The sequence below is a fragment of the Oncorhynchus tshawytscha genome, linkage group LG19, assembly GCF_018296145.1.
Source record: "Oncorhynchus tshawytscha isolate Ot180627B linkage group LG19, Otsh_v2.0, whole genome shotgun sequence".
In the NCBI taxonomy this organism is placed as follows: Eukaryota; Metazoa; Chordata; class Actinopteri; order Salmoniformes; family Salmonidae; genus Oncorhynchus; species Oncorhynchus tshawytscha.
The window spans coordinates 28,529,034-28,546,067 of NC_056447.1; the positions used below are offsets into that span (position 1 = coordinate 28,529,034).

A 17,034-nucleotide genomic window follows, 5' to 3' on the forward strand; every position below is an offset into this window, starting at 1 on the left:
AAGAAATCAACTGTGGGAGCAATTATTAGGAAATGGAAGACATACAAAACGACTGATAATCTTCCTCAATCTGGGACTCCACGCAAGATCCTACCCCGTGGAGTCAAAATGATCACAAGAACGGTGAGCAAAAATCCCAGAACCACACGGGGGGACCTAGTGAATGAAGTGCAGAGAGCTGGGACCAAAGTAACAAAGCCTACCATCAGTAACACACTACGCCGCCAGGGACTCAAATCCTGCAGTGCCAGACGTGTCCCCCTGCTTAAGCCAGTACATGTCCAGGCCCATCTGAAGTTTGCTAGAGAGCATTTGGATGATCCAGAAGAAGATTGGGAGAATGTCATATGGTCAGATGAAACCAAAATAGAACTTTTTGGTAAAAACTCAACTCGTCGTGTTTGGAGGATAAAGAATGCTGAGTTGCATCCAAAGAACACCATACCTACTGTGAAGCATGGGGGTGGAAACATCATGCTTTGGGGCTGTTTTTCTGCAAAGGGACCAGGACGACTGATCCGTGTAAAGGAAAGAATGAATGGGGCCATGTATCGTGAGATTTTGAATGAAAACCTCTTTCCATCAGCAAGGGCATTGAAGATGAATCGTGGCTGGGTCTTTCAGCATGACAATGATCCCAAACACACCACCTGGGCAACGAAGGAGTGCCTTCGTAAGAAGCATTTCAAGGTCCTGGAGTGGCCTAGCCAGTCTCCAGATCTCAACCCCATAGAAAATCTTTGGAGGGAGTTGAAAGTCCGTGTTGCCCAGCAACAGCCCCAAAACATCACTGATCTAGAGGAGATCTGCATGGAGGAATGGGCCAAAATACCGGCAACAGTGTGTGAAAACCTTGTGACTTACAGAAAACGTTTGACATTGCCAACAAAGGGTATATAACAAAGTATTGAGAAACTTTTGTTATTGACAAAATACTTATTTTCCACCATAATTTGCAAATAAATTCATTAAAAATCCTACAATGTGATTTTTGGCTGACTAAATACTTTTTTGCCCCACTGTATACAAAGGTATGTGGAAACCCCTCCAAATTAGTGGATTCGGCTATTTCAGCCACACCCATTGCTGACAGGTGTAGTGTAATTGCAAAATAGTATGTGTTGTTGATACTACCCCCAATCCTCAGTGTTATTGTTTTCAATAAACAGTTATGTTAGTGTATATATTAGACTGTGTAAACAAGGGATTTTACAATTTAGTGTTTTGGTTGTCAACACTGCTGTTTTTTATATTGTATTTCTTCATCTCGTTTTTTTTAAACCAGATTGCGTTCAAGATTAATAGGGAGTACAATTTTGAAACATACTCTGAGGTGCATTTGCCAACATTGATTTGTCTCGCTTAGGAAGCCTGAAGTATGTGGAGTTAGATATTAAAATGAGTATGTCTCATATTTTATCAGCTCTTTGAAGACTTCAGGATCGTAGTGGAATGGAGTCAAAGTATGTCTGTTCATCAGGAGAAGGAATGGGGAAGGTGTTGAATACTGTTAGTCCAATCAAAGATTATTTCTAAGCACTTAAACATCTTCCTGTGCTTGTGTAGAAGGAAAGGAACTTTGTGAACTTAGAGCACAGCATGGCAAAGAGCTGTGACACATGCTGTACTCCCCATACGACAACACATACACTTCTCAATTTCCTTGATATGAATACTATGAGCCTAGATAATGACAGATGGGGATTTATGTGATGACGATATTGCCACGAGAGTAATCTATTCTAGTGGGCCTGGACTGTAACTTCATTGTCTCTCTTGACAATCTTGGTGTACCCTGCAGGATTTTGGGGAGTACCAGGAAAGTTACTACTCTGTTCAGACCACAGAGGGGGAACAGATCTCTCAGCTGATTGCAGGATACATCGACATCATTCTCAAAAAGGCAAGTCAAGTTAAACCAGAAACACTTCCCACAAGTATTTTCTTTTGACACCATTTGTTTTCCCCTTCCACAGAAGCAGAGTAAGGATTGTTTTGGTGTGGAAGGAGATGACGAGTCCACCATGCTGGAGGAATCTGTCTCTCCAAAGAAGTAAGGATCCCTCATTCTGCACATATGATACAATACATAGGATGCTGGCCTATTTACGTAGAGAATGCTGACCATCCATATACAGGGACTACAGACAAGTTATTCCTCATGTCAATGTAAACCTTGATTTAATTGTGCATATACTGTAATCACATTTCTGCCTGCCCGGGATTACACCCCTGAGAAAAATAACACGACATGAGTTAGACTCTGCATCCTGAATTTTCCAATAACATACAGTACCTGTGAGATCATGTGTTCTCTGAAACATGATAACAGAATGCTCTCTGTTGTCCCTCTCTCCTTAAGGAATATTAGCTTTTATGTTTATTTTTTCTAACCTCCATGAGAAAAATACCCCAGGGCAAGACGGATATGTTTGTATTCTGCAAACAAAAACGAAATCATCGGGAAGACAAGAATTAAAGGGATACTTCATGAGTTTTATCTACTTCTCCAGAGTCAGATGAACTCATGGGTACCATTTTTATGTCTGTGTTTTTATGTCTGTGTTGAGGGGGGTGCATTGGGATTATTTAAAATACTCTTTGAAGAGGTAGAGTTTCAGATGTTTTCAAAAGATGACCAGGAACTCTGCTGTCCTAGCTTCAGAGGGATGCTGGTTCCACCATTGGGCTGCCAGGACAGAGAAGAGCTTGGACTGGGTTGAGCTAGGGATGGGAGGGCCAAGATACCCGAGGTGGCTCAGGTTGGGGTATGAAGGTAGTTAGAGGTAGTTTCGCAAACCAATGCTAACTAGTGTTAGTGCAATGACTGGAAGTCTATGGACATCTTCTAGTCAGTCATTATATTAAGACTAATTAGCAATCGTGCAAGCGCTAGTTATCAACTTCCTTCAAACTGCAAGCAGAGACATAAAAATGGTATCCACAAGTTATCTGACTCTGGGTAAGTAAAGGGCCTCATTGCCAAAATCCCGAAGTATCCTTTTAATTTGTCATGTTCATGGAAACCATTTTTTATTTATTTCTTATCATCTCCGATGATCACAGCTAGCCTAGTTTTTATCTTTGCTTGGCATTGCAGCTTGACTCCTACAGTATATAAACTCAGCAAAAAAAGAAACATCCTCTCACTGTCAACTGCGTTTATTTTTTAGCAAACTTAACATGTGTAAATATTTGTATGAACATAACAAGATTCAACAACTGAGACATAAACTGAACAAGTTCCAAAGACATGTGACTAACAGAAATGGAATAATGTGTCCCTAAACAAAGGGGGGGAGGGTCAAAATCAGAAGTAAGTAAGTATCTGGTGTGGCCACCAGCTGCATTAAGTACTGCAGGGCATCTCCTCTTCATGGACTGCAACAGATTTGCAAATTCTTGCTGTGAGATGTTACCCCACTCTTCCACCAAGGCACCTGCAAGTTCCCGGACATTTCTGGGGGGAATGGCCCTAGCCCTCTCCCTCTGATCCAACAGGTCCCAGACGTGATCAATGGGATTGAGATCCGGGCTCTTCGCTGGCCATGGCAGAACACTGACATTCCTGTCTTGCAGGAAATCACACACAAAATGAGCAGTATGGCTGGTGTCATTGTAATGCTGGAGGGTCATGTCAGGAGGAGCCTGCAGGAAGGGTACCACATGAGGGAGGAGGATGTCTTCCTTGTAACACACAATGTTGAGATTGCCTGCAATGACAACAAGCTCAATCCGATGATGCTGTGACACACCGCCCCAGACCATGACGGACCCTCCACCTCCAAATCGATCCCGCTCATGTAATGCTCATTCCCGACGATAAATGCGAATCCGACCATCACCCCTGGTGAGACAAAACCGCGACTCGTCAGAGAAGAGTACTTTTTGCCGGTCCTGTCTGGTCCAGCGACGGTGGGTTTGTGCCCATAGGCGACGTTGTTGCCAGTGATGTCTGGTGAGGACCTGCCTTACAACAGGCCTACAAGCCCTCAGTCCAGCCTCTCTCAGCCTATTGCGGACAGTCTGAGCACTGATGGAGGGATTGTGTAACTCGGGCAGTTGTTGTTGCCATCCTGTACCTGTCCCGTAGGTGTGATGTTCGGGCATCTGGGCATCTTTCTTTTGGTGTTTTTCACAGTCAGTAGAAAGGCCTCTTTAGTGTCCTTAGTTTTCATAACTGTCACCTTAATTAATTGCCAATCTTCTGTAAGCTGTTAGTGTCTTAATGACCGTTCCACAGGTGCATGTTCATTATTTGTTTATGGTTCATTGAACAAGCATGGAAAACAGTGTTTAAACCATTTACAATGAAGATCTGTGAAGTTATTTGATTTTTACGAATTATCTTTGAAAGACAGGGTCCTGAAAAAGGGACATTTCTTTTTTTTCTGAGTTTATAACACAGATAGACTGTTGTCCTGTCACACCGAGCCCAGACACCGATTGTGTCTCATAGCGGATCCTGCTGGGATAGACACTGGGCATCATATCACTCCCTGCTGTTTAGGGGCCAATGGACTCATGTTTTGTTTCTTAGCAAGGAGCATAATTGCTGCCTCTCAAAATAAGCAGTAATTAACCAATAGTGAATGCGACAATCTGTTTACAGGGGCAGTGGAACAGCTCTTTTCGCTCTTTTCATGTGTTTTAGTCTATCAGTACTAACTCACTGTTATGGCTCTGTTACTACTATCCTATTGTTATGGAGAAAATACTGAGTATTATGTTTCCTTATCAGAAGATGCCCTGTAAAGGTCCTAACATCCATCTCCCTCTCTCTCTCTCCATCGTTCTCTCTCTCTCTCTCTCTTCTCAGGTCGACCATCCTGCAGCAGCAGTTTAACAGGGTGGGTCGTGTGGAGCATGGCTCGGTGGCACTGCCAGGTATCATCCGCTCCGGGTCCATCGGTGGCCCTGACAACACCTTCAACATGGGCACCATGCCCTCTGCCCAGCAGCAGATCACCACAGGGCAGATGCACAGAGGACACATGCCCCCGCTGGTGAGCATGCCCGCTGGCACCCATACCAATGTCACACAGTAGGAGCAGTGATGTGCAGAGAACCTTGCTTACACCATCACTAACTACGATCTTTGTCTGTTTAAAATGTGTGTGTGTGTTGTCAGAGCTTGGCCCAGCAGGCCCTGATGGGGACCATTAACACCAGTATGCAGGCAGTGCAGCAGGCCCAGGCTGATCTGGGGGAGGTAGATAACCTGCCTCCTCTTGGACAGGACATGGTGAGTTCCCTCTTCCATTCACTAGACTAATCCACACACCACAGCCACAAAATTACACCATTCAATACTGCTCAACTTCTCCCACACGTTGAATCTTTTAGTCCACGCAGCCTGGTCAGTGAAGATTAATTCACTCTTTTTTTTGTGTTTTTGGAAAATATATTTTTGTATCCCATAAAATGTATTCTTTTAAAATTTGGCATTTTTCCTCTAGATGTGCTTGGCTAAGCATACTGTAGAGAAGGGCTGAGTTTGTTCGTCTTTTTGAACTCCCATGTTTCACGTGTAATTAGGTGGTGGAAATTGACTGTAAATATGAAAGATGTACTTTAAAGCTGGAAACTGGTTGTGAAGAAGCCCTTGTCCTGATTTTTTTGTATATATATATATATATATATATATATATATATGAGCTGAAAATCCCCCACTGTGATGAAAGCCAATAGCCGTCCTTCTCCCTCTCCTGAAAGGCGTCCAGAGTTTGGGTTCAAAACAAAGTGGATGAGTCCAAACATGAAATCCACTCTCAAGTAGATGCCATAACTGCCGGAACCGCATCTGTGGTCAATCTTACTGCAGGTGAGTGCCCAAGAGTTTCCTTACTGATATTTGGAACCATGTACTCATGTAGAGTTTTCTGTAATATTTGCACAAGAATCCTTGTTTATGAAAGGCCTCTAGACTTAGGTCGAAAATGCCCTCTTACAAATAACAGCCGCTTATCTTCAAGGGCAAAACCCACAGGGATAGAATCAAAACACACATTTTCCAAGTCGATCTGGGACGACTAGGGAGGAGGGGTCTGAGTTCCCTTTAGATAATGGAGCATTTCCCATTTGCCCTAATAAATATTTCCATTGATGAATAAATAGTGAGCGTGTTGTCCTGAAGCTTAACTAGCTGACAGCATCTCCATGCTGTCCACTCCTCTCCCTGCCTCTTATCTGGAATTGTGCCATGCTGCTCTGCACTGCTCCCTGCCAGCCTTTCAATAGGTTTTAATCTATCCCAGCCATCTGTTGAATGGCACTGAGGCTCCCTGTTATCATCCATTAAACTTTTACCTCTCCACAAATGACTATCACAAATGACTATCACTCTCTCGCTCTCTCTCTCTCGCGCGCTTTTTCTGTGTGTGTGCATTTGTCTCCACAATACCATATCCAATGTGTTTTCATTATGATGGTGACACTGATGTGTGTGTTACTATGGCACCACTCAGGTTGCTGCTTGTGGTTTGGGCTGAGAGAGTGGCAGAGCAGAAGGTATAACAAAGGGTTAACGAGGACTATCTCTTTTCCCTAGGTGACCCTACAGATACAGACTACACAGCAGTTGGCTGTGCCATCACCACCATCTCCTCCAACCTGACAGAGATGTCTAGGGGGGTGAAACTGCTGGCAGCGCTGGTGGAGGACCAGGTGGGCAGCGGGCAGAACCTGATGGGAGCTGCCAGGACCCTGACAGGGGCCGTCTCTGACCTGCTCAGGTCTGTGGAGCCTGCAGCTGGAGAGGTACAGACACAAAACAGCACTGTTCTATCAATCACATCTGCTCTATTCTCCATATCACAATGATTACACAGAGATTGAGACGTACTGCATGTAGACTCCCTTTTAACAAATACACTAGTGTGTTTCTTTTTAGGATGTTTTCGAAAACAATAATGATGTGTTCTGTAGAAATAATCACTGGGAGCTGGTGATGCGAACTGTATCTGAGAGCAGCGGAGTGCTGTGATTGTGCTGTGGTGCCGCGGTGGGGTCAGTGTTGTGAATGTGGCGATGTCACCCCCTCCCATGCAGCCCAGACAGACGGTGCTGACTGCAGCAGGAAGTATAGGCCAGGCCGGCGGAGACCTGCTGCATCATATGGGGGAGGGCGAGACCGACGAGAGGTTCCAGGTTGGACTGGACTTTCCTCGCTATTTCTATAGTAACTGCTGCCCCCAGTCCCCGTTTCAAGCTTCACACACACTTATGTAACGGCTTTGTTTTCTTTAGCTATTGTAATTGAATGGACAGGAAAAAGTCTGCTCAGCTCTGCTATGAGTCAGTAGAGTGACATTGATGAATGTGTTTCAGGACATTCTAATGAGCCTGGCCAAAGCGGTGGCCAACGCAGCTGCTATGATGGTCCTCAAGGCCAAGAATGTGGCCCAGGTGGCAGAGGACACAGTGTTGCAGAACCGAGTGATTGCAGCTGCTACTCGGTGTGCCCTTTCCACCTCACAGCTGGTGGCCTGCACCAAGGTACTGCCCTGACTGACTGCCACACCCCTGTCCCTGTCTCCTGTAGACATGAAGGACAGCTCAGGGCAAGAACTGAGATGAAATAAGAGCTGGCTTACTGAAATTAACTGGCTGTTTGTTTGTCCTGTCTCTAAATTCCTAGTACAGAGTAGCGTATGCTAAGTTAGTTTTGTCAACAATAAAATTATCATTCTTGTACACACCAAAATGAGTCTACTAGCACCTCTGAATGTGTTGTTTAATTTTGAGTGGCCAGTCGAGACTGATTTGTAGACTGTTCGTCCAGGTGGTGAGCCCCACCATCAGTTCTCCGGTGTGCCAGGAGCAGCTGGTTGAGGCAGGGAAGCTGGTGGACCGCTCGGTGGAGAGCTGCGTCAAGGCCTGCCTGTCTGCAACAGACGACAGTGAGCACCTGAAGCAGGTAGGTGCCGCGGCCAACACTGTGAGCCAGGCACTCAGTGACCTGCTGCAGCACGTACGCCACTATGCCAGCTGTGGTGAGCCCATCGGACGTTACGACCAGGCCACAGACACCATCATGACCGTCACCGAGAGCATCTTCACCTCCATGGGAGACGCAGGTGAGCTCTGGGAGGGGAGAGGCGGATGAAGTTGGGAGGGGAGAGACAGCTAAAGTGGAAGGGGAGGGGAGTGGTTCAGAATTTTTTGGGAGGTGGGGAGAGAACCTTTCACTCTTGATTCGTCTTGCAAGTATTTTCACATTCCTGGCTAGTTCTGGCATTCAGCAGTTTGAGTCAAACCTCAAACCTCAAACCTTTAGCTAGCTATTATCAAAGGACACAAGATGTAATAATTATCATTCAAGTAGACAGGACTATCCAGCCTGTTTCTTGTCTTTTAATTTTTTTGAGACTTTCACTGGGGTTGTTCCTATGTATTTTGACTGAGTGGGACCTAAGATGTTGTCAGTTTATGGTTTATATTAACCAACCTTCAATACCCTGCTGTCAAAACATTTTCAAAGCCTGAAATGTTTGTTATGGGTTGCACATGAGTCTGAAGAATTCCCAACCCCAGCCAATCCTCAAGGGGTCGTAGAAAGCATATAATCGAAAACCACTACAGAGCTTAAAATCTGCTCTCAATCACATTCAGTGCGGCTTTGAAATGTAACTGGAAACATATGACTTTAAAAAGTTGTATAGGGCTTAACACTCTGACTTTCGTAAAACATCGTAAAATAAAACTGCAGTAGATCAGCCAAGTATAATTTATTATGAAATATGTCTTTAAAAGTCCCATTTCACTGATAGGGGGAAAAAATGTGTCTCTAAGGCTGTAGTCTGTAAAGTACCCTCGATGTAGTAGTGCCTTTGATAGTCTTCTCTCCAGTTATTTCTAGCTGGAGGTGGGTGTTTAGCAATAACAGTTTTTATAGGCTGACTGGGGGAAATACGGTATCTTCTGTACAGCACTATAGAGGTTTTATAGTGCTTTTATTCTTCTATTTCCTCACAGAATACACATAAAGACAGATGTATTTTTTATAACCAGTGAGGAAGACAAAAGTAAACTGCTGTGGTACTATCAGTACGATACCAGAAGGTGAAATGGAAATTGTGTAGTGTGTGAGGTCCAATGAGGGATCAGTAATCAGTGAGTGTAATCTAGGCCATGTTTCTGTGTGGATACTTTTGCACAGTCGGGAGATATTGACCCTGGCTCTCTCTCTCTCTCTCTCTCTCTCTCTCTCTCTCTCTCTCTCTCTCTCTCTCTCTCTCTCTCTGACCCTGTGTAGGGGAGATGGTGCGTCAGGCCAGGGTGCTGGCTCAGGCCACTTCTGACCTGGTCAATGCCATGAGGTCAGATGCTGAGGCCGAGGTGGACGTGGACAACTCAAAGAAGCTCCTGGCTGCAGCCAAACTCCTGGCTGACGCCACAGCCAGGATGGTAGATGCTGCTAAGGTACAGCGACAACCACTATGCTAGCCTACTTAGAGTTCTGTGATAGATTGTTGTATGCCATTAGTGTAAACTGTACAGTATGTCATGTTAGTGTATTATCATTAGTGTCATGTCTACAACTATAACTAGAATTCCACTGCTGTCATTTGTTGGAAAGGAGATTTATAGTATTCCTAATGTACTCTGGGCTGTAGCTTCTCTTTAGAGCTGAAATAATGAAAGTGCAGGGCCAATGGTTCTTAATAAGCCCTTGGCGCTGTAGACAAGTATAAATGAGCAGGATATTATCAATGTGAAAATGCCAGGCAAGTGAAACGATGCTGATGCTTTTGCTCTGTGACACATTCATCACAACACTGCTGCCATTACAAAGAGGAAATAGGAATCTTGCACTGGTGGTTTCCTTGGAAACTGTCAGAAAGCAGACAGTGTCTAATGCTGCTCTGCATTTAATGCACGGTCACAGTGTTTGGAAATTGTTCAGAGTGCTACTGAGATATTAAATGTACAGTCAGTGTTGGGAAAATGTTCAAAGTGCTACTGAGACGTGTGGAGTACAGTCACAGTGTTGGGGAAATGTTCAGTGCTACTGAGATATTAAATGTACAGTCAGTGTTGGGAAAATGTTCAAAGTGCTACTGAGACGTGTGGAGTACAGTCACAGTGTTGGGGAAATGTTCAGTGCTACTGAGACATGTGGAGTACAGTCACAGTGTTGGGGAAATGTTCAAAGTGCTACTGAGACATGTGGAGTACAGTCACAGTGTTGGGGAAATGTTCAAAGTGCTACTGAGACATGTGGAGTACAGTCACAGTGTTGGGGAAATGTTCAGTGCTACTGAGACATGGAGTACAGTCACAGTGTTGGGGAAATGTTCAGTGCTACTGAGACATGTGGAGTACAGTCACAGTGTTGGGGAAATGTTCAGTGCTACTGAGACATGTGGAGTACAGTCACAGTGTTGGGGAAATGTTCAGTGCTACTGAGACATGTGGAGTACAGTCATAGTGTTGGGGAAATGGTCAGTGCTACTGAGACATGTGGAGTACAGTCACAGTGTTGGGGAAATGTTCTGAGTGCTACTGAGACTATGAGAGAGGATTTGATATTCCCTTTGCCACTGCAGAACTACGATTGTAGTTAGTGGTGATTTTGCTTGTTGTGTGTGTGTGTGCCTGCCTGTCTGCCTGTGTGTGTGTGTGTGTGTGTGCATGTGTGTGTGCATGCGTACACAGGGAGCTGCAGCTTACCCAGAGAATGAGGACCAGCAGCAGAGGCTGAGAGAGGCAGCAGAGGGGTTACGTGTTGCCACTAACGCTGCAGCTCAGAATGCAATCAAGAAGAAGCTGGTCAACAGGCTGGAGGTGGGTTGGGTGGAGAATGAGAGAATATTGTAACCTTTGTGCTAACTTTGAGTCCCTTTCCATTTGTAGCTTTGTAGCAATCAGCGTTTTCGACTTTACACTACTATGTCCTTTTTCACAAACAAACCCATAAGTCCATCCAACACCATGACGCACCAGTAAAGAGGAGAGTGTGTCAGACACCCCTACATAGATATGTGTGAAGATGCATAGACCCCCCCCCCAAGCCTTAGGAAAGAGCATTGCAAAAGGCTAAATGAAATAGAATGAATTTGCACATATGAGGTGTTGTATTTATTCTCTACATTATTTATGTTCCTGCAGCAGGAATATGTGAATCCTATTAGTTGTGTGAATTAGTTAATCATAGTGTAAAGATCTGGGTTTAGCCCCTAGTATTAGTAGACCCCTAAAGACCAGACCCGCACTGCACTGGAGCTTCCACTGCACACACTAACCGAAGGCTGGAATCAGTTTGATATCTGATGCATCATTCTCTGTAGCCTGTAATGGTAATGGCTTCCACTCCAAAGAGGAATCAGAGATAATAAAAACCATTTAGAATGTAATGTGTTTAGATTAACTGAGCACATACCTTCACCTGCCCATTCATATGGCTGAAATGTCTCCTACTGATCTCCTAAAGCGTTGTTTGGGTTTCAACGCATTGTCATGTGTGTTGTCCTTACCAGCACTCTCTGCTTTTAAAATAATACTAAATACGTAGTCTGTTTGTCATTTCTGTTTCTGTTTCACCAGAGAGAAATGAAGTCTCTCTCTTTTTCTCTTCCTCTCTCGCTCTTCCTCTCCTCTTGAGAGATGAGCCAGACAGGCAGCATTGTGCAATCTGTTTGTTTTCCACAGGACAAAGATAGCATTGTTGTTCAGGTTCTTGTTTCATCCTCCATCCATCCACCCACTTCTCTCACCACTTTCCATTTTGTTGATACTTCAAAGAAAGTCATTTTTTATTTTATTTTATTTCACCTTTATTTAACCAGGTAGGCTAGTTGAGAACAAGTTCTCATTTGCAACTGCGACCTGGCCAAGATAAAGCATAGCAGTGTGAACAGACAACACAGAGTTACACATGGAGTAAACAGTTAACAAGTCAATAACGCAGTAGAAAAAAAAGGGGAGTCTATATACATTGTGTGCAAAAGGCATGAGGAGGTAGGCGAATAATTACAATTTTGCAGATTAATAACACTGGAGTGATAAATGATCAGATGGTCATGTACAGGTAGAGATATTGGTGTGCAAAAGAGTAGAAAAGTAAATAAATAAAAACAGTATGGGGATGAGGTAGGTAAAAATGGGTGGGCTATTTACCGATAGACTATGTACAGTGTGTTTACGGACATATTCAATCAATCCTTATACCAGTCTGCTGTTCCCACATGCTTCAAGAGGGCCACCATTGTTCCTGTTCCCAAGAAAGCTAAGGTAACTGAGCTAAACGACTACCGCCCCGTAGCACTCACATCCGTCATCATGAAGTGCTTTGAGAGACTAGTCAAGGACCATATCACCTCCACCCTACCTGACACCCTTGACCCACTCCAATTTGCTTACCGCCCAAATAGGTCCACAGACGATGCAATCTCAACCACACTGCACACTGCCCTAACCCATCTGGACAAGAGGAATACCTATGTGAGAATGCTGTTCATCGACTACAGCTCGGCATTCAACACCATAGTACCCTCCAAGCTCGTCATCAAGCTCGAGACCCTGGGTCTCGACCCCGCCCTGTGCAACTGGGTACTGGACTTCCTGACGGGCCGCCCCCAGGTGGTGAGGGTAGGCAACAACATCTCCTCCCCGCTGATCCTCAACACTGGGGCCCCACAAGGGTGCGTTCTGAGCCCTCTCCTGTACTCCCTGTTCACCCACGACTGCGTGGCCATGCACGCCTCCAACTCAATCATCAAGTTTGCGGACGACACAACAGTGGTAGGCTTGATTACCAATAACGACGAGACGGCCTACAGGGAGGAGGTGAGGCCCTCGGAGTGTGGTGTCAGGAAAATAACCTCACACTCAACGTCAACAAAACTAAGGAGATGATTGTGGACTTCAGGAAACAGCAGAGGGATCACCCCCCATCCACATCGATGGAACAGTAGTGGAGAGGGTAGCAAGTTTTAAGTTCCTCGGCATACACATCACAGACAAACTGAATTGGTCCACTCACACAGACAGCATCGTGAGGAAGGCGCAGCAGCGCCTCTTCAACCTCAGGAGGCTGAAGAAATTCGGCTTGTCACCAAAAGCACTCACAAACTTCTACAGATGCACAATCGAGAGCATCCTGGCGGGCTGTATCACCGCCTGGTATGGCAACTGCACCGCCCTCAACCATAAGGCTCTCCAGAGGGTAGTGAGGTCTGCACAACGCATCACCGGGGCAAACTACCTGCCCTCCAGGACACCTACACCACCCGATGCTACAGGAAGGCCATAAAGATCATCAAGGACATCAACCACCCGAGCCACTGCCTGTTCACCCCGCTGTCATCCAGAAGGCGAGGTCAGTACAGGTGCATCAAAGCTGGGACCGAGAGACTGAAAAACAGCTTCTATCTCAAGGCCATCAGACTGTTAAACAGCCACCACTAACATTGAGTGGCTACTGCCAACACACTGTCAATGACACTGACTCTACTCCAGCCACTTTAATCATGGGAATTGATGGGAAATGATGTAAATATATCACTAGCCACTTTAAACAATGCTACCTTATATAATGTTACTTACCCTACATTATTCATCTCATATGCATACGTAGATACTGTACTCTATATCATAGACTGCATCCTTATGTAATACATGTATCACTAGCCACTTTAACTACGCCACTTGGTTTACATACTCATCTCATATGTATATACTGTACTCGATATCATCTACTGTATCTTGCCTATGCTGCTCTGTACCATCACTCATTCATATATCCTTATGTACATATTCTTTATCCCCTTACACTGTGTATAAGACAGTAGTTTTTTTGGAATTGTTAGTTAGATTACTTGTTCGTTATTACTGCATTGTCGGAACTAGAAGCACAAGCATTTCGCTACACTCGCATTAACATCTGCTAACCATGTGTATGTGACAAATAAAATTTGATTTGATTTGAGCTGCAGCGATCGGTTAACTGCTCAGACAGCAGATGTTTGAAGTTGGTGATGGAGATAAAAGTCTCCAACTTCAGCGATTTTTGCAATTCGTTCTGGGTTCGGATTAATGGCAATACAAAAACTGTATTGTACAGTGCTTATGTATTGCATTTTTGAGAAAATGTTGTCCTCGTCCCAATATACACTACCATTCAAAAGTTTGGGGTCACTTAGAAATGTCCTTGTTTTTGAAAGAAAAGCAATTTTTTTGTCCATTAAAATAATGTCACATTGATCAGAAATACAGTATAGACAGTGTTAATGTTGTCAATGACTATTGTAGCTGGAAACGGCTGATTATTATTTGTTATTTTTTTAATGGAATATCTACATAGGCGTACAGAGGCCCATTATCAGCAACCATCACTCCTGTGTTCCAATGGCACGTTGTGTTAGCTAATCCAAGTTTATCATTTTAAAAGGCTAATTGATCATTAGAAAACCCTTTTGCAATTATGTTAGATATTCCATTAAAAATCAGCCGTTTCCAGCTATAATAGTCATTTACAACATTAACAAGGTCTACACTGTATTTCTGATCAATTTGATGTTATTTTAATGGACAAAAAATGTGCTTTTCTTTCAAAAACAAGGACATTTCTAAGTGACCCCAGACTTTCGTGTGTGTGTGTGTGTGTGTGTGTGTGTGTGTGTGTGTGTGTGTGTGTGTGTGTGTGTGTGTGTGTGTGTGTGTGTGTGTGTGTGTGTGTGTGTGTGTGTGTGTGTGCCTTTCATTTCAATTATTTGGATTCCACAAAAATCCAACAATTTGGTCAGTTGTTGATGTCCTCTAAGAAATTCTTAAAGAAATCTTTGGCTTAGTTTGTGACACCTCACTATGTTTGATCTATCTGGGAAGCTCAATCTGATACTGTATACAAAGCAGTATTATAAACCTGGTAGTTTGAGTCCTGGATGCTGATTGACTGAAAGCCATGGTATATGAGACAATATACAAGATGCAAAACTACTTGTTTACTGTTCTGTGGTATGTGGCAAATATATCATGGCTAAGGGCTGTATCCAGGTACTCCGAGTTGCGTTGTGCTTAAGAACAGCCCTTAGCCGTGGTGTATTGACCACAAACCCCTGAGGTGCCTTAATTATACCACCCTCATCTATGTCTCTGATGTAAAACACATACCTACAACAATTGTCAATATCTCTCTCTGTTTCTGGAACAGATTGCTGCTAAGCAGGCTGCGGCTGCTGCTACTCAGACCATCGCAGCTGCCCAGAATGCTGCTGTGTCCAATAAGAACACTGCCTCTCATCAACAACTAGGACACAGCTGCAAGGTACAGTAATATGGGTAGAGATTGATTCACAGCGAACAGGATCACTGTTAGATCACTCTGCTGAAATACATACAGTATAGAATCGATTACTACATTGGCAGCATTTATATTGCAGGTTTCATTGCATTGATTTAATCAAATGCTATGTCTACTTGAAGGCAGTGGCAGACCACATCCCTCAGCTGGTCCAGGGGATGAGGAGTAGTCAGGCTCAGCCAGAGGAACTCAGTGCCCAACTAGCCCTGATAATGGCCAGCCAGAGCTTCCTACAGCCTGGCAGTAAGATGGTGACGTCTGCAAAGTCAACTGTCCCCACAGTGACGGACCAGGCTGCAGCGATGCAACTTGGCCAATGTGCCAAGAACCTGGCTACCTGCCTTGCTGAGCTACGGACAGCCACCCAAAAGGTAAGTTCTGTACCCAGAGGTGTAGCACACACCCTCACAGCCCCCGCAAGGCAGAGGTTGGGGGATTTGGGGGCCCCCAACCACCCCACACCCAAAAAAGTATACTTTTTATTTTTCATGTTGGGGTTGTTGTCCCCCCGGAGGTTGGGCTCCCCAGATAGTGAACATGTCATAAGCTGTTAATTTTGGGGGGGAATTACAGGAAATTGGCTTTAAAAAGGAAACATTTTATCTCAGCCTCATTGCAAAATGTGTCAAATAGCAGGAAATTAGGTCAGTGATTCTTGAAAGTCGGAACAAAATAGTTGTCCGGTAGGGGAGCATTATTTTTATTCTTGAAAGAAAATACATTTTGTTGGATTATTTGAGCTTAAAATGTAGAGTGCCAGTTTTCTTTATTTGAACTATTTCGTACATTAGAGAATAATAGACGAAGACATGAAAACTATGAACTAGCACATTGTAGTAACCAATCATGTAGTAACCAAAAAAGTGTTAAACAAATCAAAATAGATTTTAGATTCTTCAAAGTAGCCACCCTTTGCCTTGATGACAGCTTTGCACACTCTTGGCATTCTCTCAACCAGCTTCACCTGGAATACTTTTCCAACAGTCTTGAAGGAGTTCCCACATATGCTGAGCATGTTTTGGCTGCTTTTCCTTCACTCTGAGGTCCAACTCATCCCAAACCATCTCAATTGGGTTGAGGTTGGGTGATTGTGGAGGCCAGGTCATATTATTGATGTCCTTTAGTAGCGGTTTCTTTGGCTTTTTTGAGGAATCTCAAATATAAAATATATTTTGATGTAACACTTTGGTTACTACATGATTCCATATATTTTATTTCATAGTTTTATTTTCATAGTTTTGATGTATTCACTATTATTCTATAATGTAGAAAATAGTAAAATTAAGAAAAACCCTTGAATTCGTTGGTGTGTCCAAACTGTTGACTGGTACTGTATATTTAGGGGAATTTAAAGGAAAATATTTGTTTGGGGAATTTTCTAAATACTTTCAATATCATTGATTTCCATCTCGGCTCTATGGTTGGAAATGCCGTTGTCTGGAGCAAAGGATCCCAAATTCAAACTCTCCAAAAAAATAGTTTAAAAGTGTTTAAAATTTGAAAAAATAATGGATATTAACTTTAAAAATCTCATGTAGTTTCTTGAAATAGTCCTCTGTGACTTTAAATGTTAAAAAATTCAGAACTGTGATTCCTAAAAGATGTGTCTGAAAATTGGTCAACTCCGTCAGATTTGTCTGAAATCCTAAATGAATCAGGAATGAGCAGTGTACGCTATACCGTCAGGACCCCTTATTCATGTCCTCATTACATGTAGTGCAACAAGACCA

The 17,034-nt window shown here is 43.7% G+C and overlaps 1 protein-coding gene across 1 annotated transcript in view; it reads left to right on the plus strand.

Moving 5' to 3' along the window:
- Nucleotides 1-17,034, plus strand: part of tln2b (talin 2b) — a 143,244-nt gene that overhangs the window by 83,525 nt on the left and 42,685 nt on the right. Inside the window, exons 12-24 of the mRNA XM_024379468.2 lie at nt 1,802-1,903; nt 1,977-2,053; nt 4,820-5,006; nt 5,132-5,245; nt 5,716-5,824; nt 6,551-6,759; nt 7,051-7,149; nt 7,330-7,497; nt 7,784-8,078; nt 9,257-9,423; nt 10,660-10,788; nt 15,155-15,268; nt 15,427-15,675. Of these exons, the coding sequence (XP_024235236.1) occupies nt 1,802-1,903; nt 1,977-2,053; nt 4,820-5,006; nt 5,132-5,245; nt 5,716-5,824; nt 6,551-6,759; nt 7,051-7,149; nt 7,330-7,497; nt 7,784-8,078; nt 9,257-9,423; nt 10,660-10,788; nt 15,155-15,268; nt 15,427-15,675 (2,019 nt within the window). The remainder of the gene's footprint in view (nt 1-1,801; nt 1,904-1,976; nt 2,054-4,819; nt 5,007-5,131; nt 5,246-5,715; nt 5,825-6,550; nt 6,760-7,050; nt 7,150-7,329; nt 7,498-7,783; nt 8,079-9,256; nt 9,424-10,659; nt 10,789-15,154; nt 15,269-15,426; nt 15,676-17,034) is intronic.